General features: G+C 36.8%; 1 protein-coding gene across 2 annotated transcripts in view; it reads right to left on the bottom strand.

Moving 5' to 3' along the window:
• LOC115217961 (ubiquitin conjugation factor E4 B) overlaps positions 1–12981 on the bottom strand; it is a 90745-nt gene that overhangs the window by 38558 nt on the left and 39206 nt on the right. The window contains exon 3 of one of the 2 annotated variants that reach the window (XM_036507962.1): positions 300–422. The exons of the other annotated variant lie outside the window; for it this stretch is intronic. Within the exon in view, the coding sequence (XP_036363855.1) occupies positions 300–422 (123 nt within the window). The remainder of the gene's footprint in view (positions 1–299; positions 423–12981) is intronic. 2 annotated transcript variants of the gene reach the window in all.

Genomic DNA, 12981 nt, shown 5'->3' with positions numbered 1-12981 from the left:
TTAAATTCAAAGCGAAAAGTAATTGGTGTTTTGTTTAGCTTCGACTAAATACGGGAGAGAAAAGTTAATTTGAATTAAAAATTTTAAAATTGCCATCACACACCAAGTGTAATGTATTAGATGCAGTCATTAGCTTTGTGGTTATGATCTCAGCTAGTACGTTATTTATTTAAGGATATACCTTACTGGTCTCACTCAACCCCTACCCACAAGACAAGCTGAAATATACTTAGAGGTTAGTAAGATATTCTTTACTTTTGGTTTTTGGTTTAACTAAAGCTTAGTAATGTATTCCTTACCTTTTGTTTTTGATTTAACGTACTTTCTGTTGCCTTTTCTCTCCATCTTTCTCTTGTTCCCTGACTCTCTCTCAAGATCCGTTTCCATTCGACATCTATTCCACAGAGCATAACTTTTGTTGTTTATGACACACACAGTAATAAAAGAACAAAGAATGTCAGCAATGAAGCAAAGTTAGAGGGTAGTACTCACTCGGGTACTTGGTGCCACTGGTGACATTCTGCCTCATTAACAGAGTTTATCATAAACTATAAAAGTCACGGAAGTGAAAGAAAGCAAAATTCCTTCTTTTTTTTTTTTTTTTTTTTCGGAAATTTAAAAAAAGAAGGTGTCAAATGGAAACAAAGGTTCCGAGCAGGTAACATGAGAAATGATTATATATCTTTGATATAATTTTAAAAAATACATGTTTATTATGGACTTCCAGTAATGCATGCACAATGATATACTGGCCCTGGCCAGAGGGAAGTGTTCATGATCAGACTACAGTTTACGTGCATGTGCAATCACAAGCAATTTCGCATTTGAATTTCTATTTGGCAAACATTGCACATTTGAATATCTCTCCAATTTCTACTAAAACTTATTTCATTTTCTCTTTTTTACAATTAATATTCTTCATTTGTCCATCAGTTTTTGTTGGGTTTTTTTCTTAAATATTAAATTGCATATTCTGTTAACAAATATCTTGCAACATTTCATCTTGCAGCTGTCTGCTTTAAACTTTACACTTCCAACTGTTGCATGCTTCAGCAGTGTCTAAGGATCAATATTTCATTGCTTGGCATACCTACATATGTGTGCCCCACATGACTTCCTTTCCTCATAACTTCCAGAAAAATGGATATTCTTCAGTGAAATTTTCTACAAATACACTTCAAATGGTGTGGATTCTGATAACAGAATTTTGTTTCCAAATAAATTTTTCTGTGGATATGGAGAGAAGTTTCAGAAAATTCACACACGACGGCTTTGTTTCTACATAACTTTTAGAAAACGGATATTTTTTGATGAAATTTTCTATAAATACCTTTCATTGCGTGTAGATAACGATTATTTCAGAATTTAATATGCAAATAAAAAAAAATGGGGTGCATTTGTATAGGTATGCCCAGTACTTAAACGCAGGAGTGGCTGTGTGGTAAGTAGCTTGCTAACCAACCACACGGTTCTGGGTTCAATCCCACTGCGTGGCATCTTGGGCAAGTGTCTTCTGCTATAGCCCCGGGCCGACCAATGCCTTGTGAGTGGATTTGGTAGACGGAAACTGAAAGAAGCCTGTCGTATATATATATATTGTATGTATGTGTGTGTTTGTATGTCTGTGTTTGTCCCCCTAGCATTGCTTGACAACTGATGCTGGTGTGTGTTTACGTCCCCGTCATCTAGCGGTTCGGCAAAAGAGACCGATAGAATAAGTACTGGGCTTAAAAAAGAATAAGTCCCGGGGTCGATTTGCTCGACTAAAGGCGGTGCTCCAGCATGGCCGCAGTCAAATGACTGAAACAAGTAAAAGAGTAAAAGAGAGAGTAAAAGAGCAAGTAATACTAAGATTACATTGCTATTAAATACCTACATATCGGCTTGCTTCAATTCACTTTCAATTTGTATATAACAATATTTGATTACACAGCTACATGTTATATATAAACAAACAATACACTTCTTTAGTTTGGACTGCATCAAAAGGGTAACAATAACGTGAATGAGATGGACTCAATTTTTCACTACACATAAATAGGATAACAGTATTTACTATGATATCAGGTTCGGTAACAAATACTAATAGTATTTAAAAATGCATTGAAGTGTGCATGTGTGTGTGTATGTGTGTATGTGTGTATATATATATATATAGAAATAGCAGTCAAGAATGCTTATTTCTATCAAAGTTGGACTCCGGGCATGACAAACCCTGTAATTCACATATGCAAAACAGAAGGAATAGATAACGAAAACGAAGTCTGGCGGTTATCTGTGAACATCATGTTTCTGGATTATAAACATATTGAATATATATTCATATATATATTTCACATCCTTCTTCAGCACAGCTTTCCATTGAAAAAGATTTATCATAGATTTATCAAATGCTACGTACCTCAAACCTTCTGACCATGCGACATCAAAATATTTGAAGAAAGTGAGCAAAAGCTAAACCTACATAGACGTTTGAATTCGTAAATCTTCCCTCCAAAATTTTGCCATGCGCACTACAAAAATAGTTCCGTAAGATGGGGAACTATTAGGTTGTCATAAGGGAGTGAAAAATCCAAATAGTAATATAATAAGAGTAAATAATTTCTATAAAGGCTTTTAAAAAAACCCCAATTATTTACTGGTAGAATTCGGTATGTAAATATAGCCGATTACCGGCAGGAACTTCTGTAAAGTTCAGTATATATATTGTATATAAGGAAAAGGGACAGGCAAACAGGTTGCTTGACCGCATACCGAAAAAATAGAAATAGCAGTCAAGAATGCTTATTTCTATCAAAGTTGGACTCCGGGCATGACAAACCCTGTAATTCACATATGCAAAACAGAAGGAATAGATAACGAAAACGAAGTCTGGCGGTTATCTGTGAACATCATGTTTCTGGATTATAAACATACTGAATATATATTCCATATATATTTTTGATATATATTTCATATACATTGCATATATATTTCACATCCTTCTTCAAATATTTTGATGTCGCATGGTCAGAAGGTTTGAGGTACGTAGCATTTGATAAATCTATGATAAATCTTTTTCAATGGAAAGCTGTGCTGAAGAAGGATGTGAAATATATATGCAATGTATATGAAATATATATCAAAAATATATATGGAATATATATTCAATATGTTTATAATCCAGAAACATGATGTTCGCAGATAACCGCCAGACTTCGTTTTCGTTATCTATTCCTTCTGTTTTGCATATGTGAATTACAGGGTTTGTCATGCCCGGAGTCCAACTTTGATAGAAATAAGCATTCTTGACTGCTATTTCTATTTTTTCGGTATGTGGTCAAGCAACCTGTTTGCCTGTCCCTTTTTCTTATATACAATATATATACTGAACTTTACAGAAGTTCCTGCCGGTAATCGGCTATATTTACATACCGAATTCTACCAGTAAATAATTGGGGTTTTTTTAAAAGCCTTTATAGAAATTATTTACTCTTATTATTATATATATATATATATATATATAATCAATATAGGGTGGCAAGGAAAATTTTGTAGAATTTTATTGCCACCAGCGGCCCAGCGGGAAAAAATTAAATAGTCATAGACCATTTTTAAGTTCAACATTAACAATTAAGGAACGGCCATAATAGGCCATTCACCCACTAGAAATAACAGCCAAAGCTTCTACCGCAAATAAAGATTAATTCCGTAAACAGGAGAAAATTTAAAAATTAAAAAAATTTAAAAAATTTAAAAAAAATTAAAATTACAGGGTAAATGTTTTTTTAATTTTCTCCTGTTTACGGAATTAATCTTTATTTGCGGTAGAAGCTTTGGCTGTTATTTCTAGTGGGTGAATGGCCTATTATGGCCGTTCCTTAATTGTTAATGTTATATATATATATATATATATATATATATACATACACACACACACACACACACATACACACATCAGAATTTATTGGTAATATTTAGAGCTAATATTTCATTGCTTTATAAATGCATGTTCTTTTAATATAATTACATTTCATCTTACAGCTCTATTTTGTTTTCCACTATTGACATTTAAGTTTCCTTCATGTTGCATCTCTTGTCATTGTTCTTCTCACATGCATGCCATATATATACTTATGCATATACACTATAAGAATATATAATACAGTGATATCAAATTAATGGTATCTTAGAGGAAGTGAAATTTCACTTAATATCAATCACTGTATTTTCCCCCACACACGACATGCACTCTGCATTAAGATACATTTCTGTTTCACAAGGATATTTTGTGGAAAAACATATTCAGTGTGTTTCACCATACACTTGTTAAAAGATATTCTGAAGGTCTTGTAAGATTAAATGTGTGATTCTGTGCATGTAAATACAAGGTGACAGTACATTAGAATAACATATGAAACCATATTTTTTTTTGCAAATAAACTACATTATTGGAAAACATAATTTATCATCTTTCAAACCAACTGTATAGCTGTTTATACCTGGGTCAACAGAACTGCCATACAGGATGCAAAATTCATATCAGTGGTTATGTTACAATGACCAGGTACCAAAGTGATGCACCACTGCTATGATTTTGTTGTCATCCACTCATTGCAAATAGCCACCAGGTGGATGATAAGTGTTTCTTGAAGGAGCTGTAGGTGGCATACTTATACTAATGTGGTTCCATAGTCTATGACAGTCTCTCATCCATAATACAGTCACATTAGATGCAGGATAACTTTTTTCATACATTTAAAAATTTTAAGTGTGTCTTATACACTGGTAAATATGGTATTTTAAAGTAACATTTATATTTACTTTCTCTCAACTAGTGAGTAAATATTTGGGTAAATAAAGATTATATTTTATTTTTTATAACAACAACAGCAATCCTTTCTTTTATAGGGGCAAGGCCTAAAATTTCGCAGGGAGGGGGGGGCTAGTCGATTCTATCAACCCCAGTACTTGAGTGGTAATTATTTCATCAACCTCAAAATTATGAAAGTCAAAGCATTGGCAGAATTTGAACTCAGAACATAGAACAGATGAAATGGCACTAAGCATTTTATCTGGCATGCTAACAGATTGATCTTTGTTATTTACATTATCTTGGTAGAGTGGCAGAATCAGTAGACTAGTGGACATAATACCTTACAACAGTGCTACTCAAAGTGTGTGGGGGGGTCTATGGACTGATGTCAATCCGCAAGCCATCAAACTGCCGCTACATGGTGAGTTTCCAGAAAAGAAACATTATAAAATGCTTATGTAATATTGTATTATTTGTTTACAAAAAAATTGTCAGCTTTTATTATATTCATTATATATATTGTTTCCGGTATAAATTAATATTACTAAGAAATATTACCGGTCCCTGGCACACTGGGGAGGAAAAAAAACTGCTGGTACGCCACATCAGATAGTTTGAGAAGCACTGACTTACAGTATTTACTTTCTTTTAAGTTTCAAGTTCAAATTCAGCCGAGGTCTTAACTTTGCTTTTCATCCTTCCAGGGTCAGACTACCAGTGAGACTGTAGTTGATTGCTACTCTATCAACTATACATTCTGTCTTTCTGCCAAGACTATAAATTATTATCTAAAAAAATTCCTCAAAATTCCTCAGCAAAAATTCTTGCAGCTTTATTTTGTAATTGTGGCACACACTACAGTTATGGATCTTAAATTTAAGCTTCAGTCATACAATGGCTTTCAGGAAATCAAAAGATGCATATATCAAGGACTTCACACATGCAGATATATGTGCATGGATGCACACATCGTTGCTCACATGGATTACAGGTGTAAAAATTGAGAGATTTTTATATCAAGATTAACAAACTTTGAAAAACATTTTAAGGGCAGCTGTGGATTATAACCTGAAAAAAAAAAAACTAGCTGTTCTTGCTCCAGATTAATCCTGATTTTTAAAAAAAATAATAATAAAATATGATTAAAGGCATACAAGTCATGACCATCCTGTCCTCTTTGGTAGTGCATATCTAAGGCTACATTATCTAATGTGTGTCTCTTTTTCATGGGAGTAGAGAGTATTTTGAGAGAGGTTTGACTGCTATTTCTAGCTGGCCAAGAGACCATATAAAGCAGTCAATGAGCAAACTGTGGACTACAAGACTTTCTAAATGGCACACCTAACAAAAATTACCTTCAGTTTTTTGGGGGTTTTTTTAGTAGTGTGACCTGCCAGATGAACCATGCCTCAAGTGTCCCATTTCTCTAAAAAGATTGCCCATCCCTGATATTGAGGCTCTCAGCCAGGTAAAAAAAAAAAGCCAATGATAGTGGCACAAGACAGTTAATGAAATTTATATAAATGAGGAATGTTTTTTGTGCAATGAAAAGAGACACAAGATGTCTGAAGGAAGTCTCCTCCCCAAATCGTCAGAACTCGCTTCACCTCAAAAACCTTGTCTTATTTTACAGATGTTATATTGTATCTTCATAAGCTCACCATCATCATTTAACATTCACTTCTCCATGCTTGCATGGGTCAGACTGAATTTGTTGAGATAGATTTTCTATGACGTGATGCCCTTCCTGTCACTAACCCCCACCTGCTTCCAACCAAGCAAGGTAATATATCCCCCAAAGCCAGACACTTTTTTTCACAGAATACTGGAAACCAACAACCTCGTTTACTTGATGACAATGCAGATATACAACCATCATGTGATGTCTCGAAAAGGCTACAGCAAAACACATAAATATACATTGCATATACATAAATGTATATATCTACATATCTGCATATCGTGCAAAATCACCCAGGATACCGTGTAAAGTGGTTGGTATTAGGAAGAGCATCCAACCGTGGAAACTATGCCAAATCAGACTGGAGTCTGGTGTAGCTCCCCAGCTCTGGTCAAACCATTCAACCCATGCCAGCATGGACAATAGACTTTAAATGATGATGTATGTATGTATGTAAGCATGTATGCATATCATCATCATCATCGTTTAGCATCCGCTTTCCATGCTAGCATGGGTTGGACGGTTCTACTGGGGTCTGTGAAGCCAGAAGGCTTCATCAGGCCCAGTCAAATCTGGCAGTGTTTCTACGGCTGGATGCCCTTCCTAACACCAACCACTCCGTGAGTGTAGTGGGTGCTTTTTACGTGCCACATATATTATTAATACTTAAGGAATGTGATAATTCCAAGCTAACAGGGAAAAGAATTTCAATTTAGCACACTAAATCAAAATTCACAATATATGAGATTTTTAGAATAATAATTAAGATATTTATTAATTTCTATGTAGTTATTATTGATAATGTCTTTTCACTATTGATGGAATAACTAAATAGCAGTTTGTCTCTTAATTCTATATATATATATATATTTATATTTATATCATCATCGTTTAACATCCACTTTCCATGTTGGCATGGTTTGGACGGTTTGACTGAAGACTGGAAAGCCAGGAGGCTGCACCAGGCTCCAGTCTGATCTGGTAAGATTTCTACAGCTGGATGCCCTTCCTAATGCCAACCAATCCGAGAGTGTAGTGGGTGCCTTTCATGTGCCACCAGCACAGGAGCCAGTCAGGCGGCACTGGCATTGACCAAAGAGTCCAGAAGCTGGCTAACCTGCATGGTTCTTGGTCTCAAGCATTTGTCTTATGAAGAAAGGCTGAAGACGCTCGACCTTTATTCTCTAGAAAAACGACGACACCGTGGTGATCTCATTCTTGCTCACAACATCATAAGCGGAAAGTGTAACCTCTCGAAAGAGCTGTTCGTCACTCCTGCTCCAGAGCGCCGGCTCAATCGAAGGAGAGGGGCTTTCTCGCCCGGGTTGCGGATCCGTGGAATAAGCTGCCGGACAAGATAGTAAAGATGCCGACGACCGCTCAGTTCAAAGTCTCTCTTGACCAGAAATGGCCTGAACTCTTTGCATGAACACCCTCCCTGTACATTACTCCATGTCCCCCTACATGGCCTTGCTTTTTGCTTTTAGAGCCAAAAAATTAACTTAACATTCATGTGGTGCTTTTTACGTGCCAGCCAGGCTGTACTGGCATCGACCATGCTTGTTTGGTGCTTTTTATGTGCTACCAGCATGGAAGCCAATCAGGCAGCACTGGCATCGACCACATTTATTTTTGCTATAATCATAGTAGCAAAAGGGCTAACAGCAACATCATCATCATCATCATCATCATCACATAATTAAGAAACAGTCTATAAATATATACAACAGCCAACAGACGTGGATGTGCATGGGTAGAGGGACAGGGAGATGATTGGGGGGGGGGTGTCAACGACACCATCTACTGTTGAGTGTTTTGTTAAACAGACAGACAGACAGTCATAGAAATGCCCCCAGAGAGGAAGAGAGAGAGAGAGATAGAAACAGAGAGGCATACGCAATGGCAGAGAGAGATAACCATTCACACAGAAAGACAGAGTGAGGGTGAGAGAGAGACAAACAGACATACAGGAAGAGAGAGAGAGAGAGAGAGAGAAATGAAGAAAGAAAAAACAGACAGGCATACACAATAGCAGAAAGAGAGATAGACAGTCGCACAGAAAGACAGAGAGAGAGGGGGAGAGAGACATATAGAGAGACAGAAAGAGATACAGACAAGTACATAGAAAGAGATAGAGAAACAGAGGCATAGATAATGGTAGAAAGAGAGAGGTAGCCAGTCACAGAGAGAGGGGAGAGAGAGAGAGACATATAGATAAGACAGACAAACATACATACAGGGAGAGAGAGACAGAAATAAACCAATAGACAGGCACAAAGAAAGAGAAAGAAAGAGATGCAGACAGGTAAATAGAGAGAGAGAGAGAGAGAGGGATAAAGACAAGAAGATAGACATAGAAAGACAGAGAGAGAGAAAGAGAGAGAGAGAGCTAAGTTGTTGGTGAAAGGGTATTGAGGGGTGTTTGTGGTTGGTTACCTGGCCAGACGAGTCAAGTGAAGATTTCTCCACACTGAATTTGACCTGGTCAAAGAGATTCAGGTAGAGGGTAGGGTTGAACTCATGGCCCAACACGGCCCTTGATGTGCTTCTGGACATAGGCTCTGAATTTCTAATGTTGACACACTAGAAATTTGAGCAGGTTCTCAATAAACTGCATGACCAGACAACACTGGTATGTATGTATATCCATATATATATATATATATATATATACACACACACAAATATATATGTGCGTGTATGTATATATATGTGTGTGTATGTATATATATATATATATATATATATATTACACACACACACATGCATGCATATACGACAGGCTTCTTTCAGTTTCTACCAAATTCACTCATGAGGCTTTGGTCAGCCCAAGACCATAATAGAAGACACTCGCTCAACGTGCAGTGCAATGGAATTGAACCCAAGACAGGCCTCTGACCACACAGCCATGGCTACACTGATCTTAAAAGAAAGAAAATTATAATACTGTATTTTCCAGTGTACAAGTCGAATTTTTCAAACCAAAATTTACAGCCGAGAAAGGCAGGTTATAAATTATACACCATGACGACTTTGGAGGACCAAAAACTTCATGGGAAATGCAACAGGATTTGGAAAGACGAAGAAGGATGTCTGAATGTTTGCACTCTTTTACTTGTTTCAGTCATTTGACTGCGGCCATGCTGGAGCACCGCCTTTAGTCGAGCAACTCGACCCCGGGACTTATTCTTTTTGTAAGCCCAGTACTTATTCTATCGGTCTCTTTTTGCCAAACCACTAAGTGACAGGGACGTAAACACACCAGCATCGGTTGTCAAGCAATGCTAGGGGAACAAACACAGACACACAAACACACACACATACATATACATATATATATATATACATATATACGACAGGCTTCTTTCAGTTTCCGTCTACCAAATCCACTCACAAGGCATTGGTCGGCCCGGGGCTATAGCAGAAGACAGTTGCCCAAGATGCCACGCAGTGGGATTGAACCCGGAACCATGTGGTTGGTTAGCAAGCTACTTACCACACAGCCACGTCGACTTCTATGTCGGAAAATATGGTAGAAATTAACATATTTTTTGCTTGATGTGAAATAAACACAAAAAAAAAACCCACTAAATGTATATTCTCTAATGAAAAAAAAATTTATCTGGAATGAACTGGATGTTGTAATACATCCATAAAAATATAAACACATGCAAAAAGGAAACCCTCTGAAGGTATGTTAAATGAACTAAAGTATTTAGGCTTACGTTGAAATGGATACTTTTCTATATTTACAACTAATACGGGACTATTACAAGAATAAATAAACTGAAAATAGCAACTGTCTTGTACTGCATGATATAAAAATAAACAACTTCTTCCAGGAGAACTATAGGAAGCAGCCAGCTTATGGAAACAGAAATATATATATGTGTATATATATAAATATATAATAGAAATATGTTTTAAAAAGAAAATAGAAACTACACGTGGTAATGTAAGGGGAAAGTAAGAAAATATACATATATATATATATGTGTATATATGTATATATATTTATTATAGACCAAAACATCACCACTACCCACTACCTTTGCAGGAAAGATGTTTCCTGAGAAAATAGTAAACAAATCTGAAGATTCAAAGATACGTTAGAATCACAAGGATGAAGGGTCACTGACATAAACATCAACAAGAAACATTCCGGAATTCACTGAACAAACAGCTGTAACATTAACCAACACGGTTGTTGTTATCTAGTTAGCAAAGTTAACATGAATGGTAAAATCGACCTGCTAGAAACAGCAGCCAAATCTCCATCAAACCACACCCTACCATGTTGAAAGGGGGAGAGTCTTTGATGTGTTGTGTCTGAAAATAATGGTTCAGCATGGATGGAATGCATCTGAACAGCCATGTGCTGGCCCAGTGGTGAGAGCAGCTAAACAGCAACATGCATTCTCAATATGAAAACAAAAAGGTATGTATCTATACCAGGGGTGGGGAAACTTTTTAGTTTCCAATGAAAAAGTTCCATGGGCAGACCACAAGTTCTGACTCATCTGTGTAAATCTTTTATATATACCTACATATAATTCAATATACATTAATAAAAATAAGACTTTAACACATTAAATTAACGCGTAACATCTTCATTGACATTTGACCTGCTTTAGAGACCAGTAATAACCATGGAGAGCAGTGTTACTTATACATACATATGTATGTATATTATGTATGTGCGTGTGTGTGTGTATATATATATATATATATATATATATAGGGAGAGTTTACGAAAAAAAACAAGACGAAGACAGGTGGTGTACAAAACAAACAGATGTATTAGTATAACGCTCAGGAATAGAAAAAGTCTTTTACGTTTCGAGCCTATGCTCTTCAACGGAAAGGGACGCAGAAAAAACAAGGAGAGAAAAAAATGTGTGTAGTGGCTAACGATCTATCATGGCGACTACCAGACAGAAGGATCACACAGGAGAGTGAAGAATTAGGGGAGATAACAAAGTAAAGATGACCCCCAACACAAAGGTGTGTATAAGAGAGTATGTGTGTGTATGTGTGTATATATATATATATATCAGTAACATTGTGCACACACACATAAAATCATTGATTTTGAAAGAGCTAACGAGAAATGATAACACCCAGCAACAAGGCTTTCTACAGGTCAGACACCACATGTAGGATAAACTATTTATCAATCTGTCTGCCTATCTCTATCTGCCACCCATCTATCAACCTGCCTATCAATCTATTCATCCACCTACCTATTTCTGTATCTACTTCTCTATCCATATATCCTTAATCTATGCCAATGAACTTTCAAACCTTTTACATGCGTAAAATCTATTATGGAAAGTTAAACCTCCTCATTGTAATCTACAACTTTTTATTGTAGTTTATCATTTTTCCATTTTATTTCCCCCTCTTCCTTTACCTTCCCAACCTCTCCCACTAACAGCATTACCCTGTTATATCTCCATCTCTCTCTTTCTTTCTCACAATCAAAAATGGAAATTGAAGTTGTGGTCAATGCCAGTGCCACCTAACTGGCTCTCGTGCAGGTGGGACACAATAAGCACCATTCATGTGTGGGTTGTTGCCAGTGCCACCTGACTGGTTCCCCATGCTGGTGGTACGTAAAAAGCACCATCCGAACATGGTCGATGCCAGCTCAACCCCCACCACCACCCCGCCCCGACTGGCTCCTGTGCCGGTCGATGCCAGCGCCACCTGACCTGTTCCTGGAGTGGTTGGCATTAGGAAGGGCATCCGGCTGTAGAAACATTGCCAGATCGGATTGGAGCCTGGTGCAGCCAGTCCTCAGTCAAACCATCTAACCCATGCCAGCATGGAAAGCAGACGTTAAACGATTATGATGATGATGATATGATATATATATATATATATATATATATATATATATATATATATATATATATATTATATAGCTAGGCACAGAAAGTATCCTTCCTAACTACATAGTTTTGGGTTCAGTCCCACTGTGTGGCAATTTCGGTGAATATTTTCCACTATAGCCTCATTCTAACGAAATCCTTATGAGTAGATTTGACAGATAGAAACTTATAGAAACTTGTCATGTGTGCATGCATAACCTTTGACATTGCATAGTAATTGCAAATGTGCATCCCCATCATACAAGCGGTGACCTTGTTTTCAATCCTCCATGTAACCCTGCCTGAGCATGAGAAAGTAATAACTTATTCAGAAATAGGTGAGGGTTGGTGACAGAAAAGGCATCTAGCTGTAGAGACTGTTTCCACAAATTCAGTGTAACCCATATGAGCATGGAAAAGTGAACATTACAATGTTGAATATATATACATATATACATACATATATCAGAGGCAATGACTAGTGACTGAGACCTTTGGCAATATGCTGTGCTTGTGAAGACTTGTCAAGCCAAGTGAAATCATAGTTGTGGCCGATGCTGGTGTCACATAGCTGGCACCTGTGCCGGTGGCACGTAAAAAGCACCTTTCAAGCATTGGGCCTCACAGAGGCA

The sequence above is a fragment of the Octopus sinensis genome, linkage group LG12, assembly GCF_006345805.1.
Source record: "Octopus sinensis linkage group LG12, ASM634580v1, whole genome shotgun sequence".
NCBI lineage: Eukaryota > Metazoa > Mollusca > Cephalopoda > Octopoda > Octopodidae > Octopus > Octopus sinensis.
Note: the sequence above shows the minus strand (reverse complement) of the source record. Positions and strands in the feature narration are given on the sequence as shown.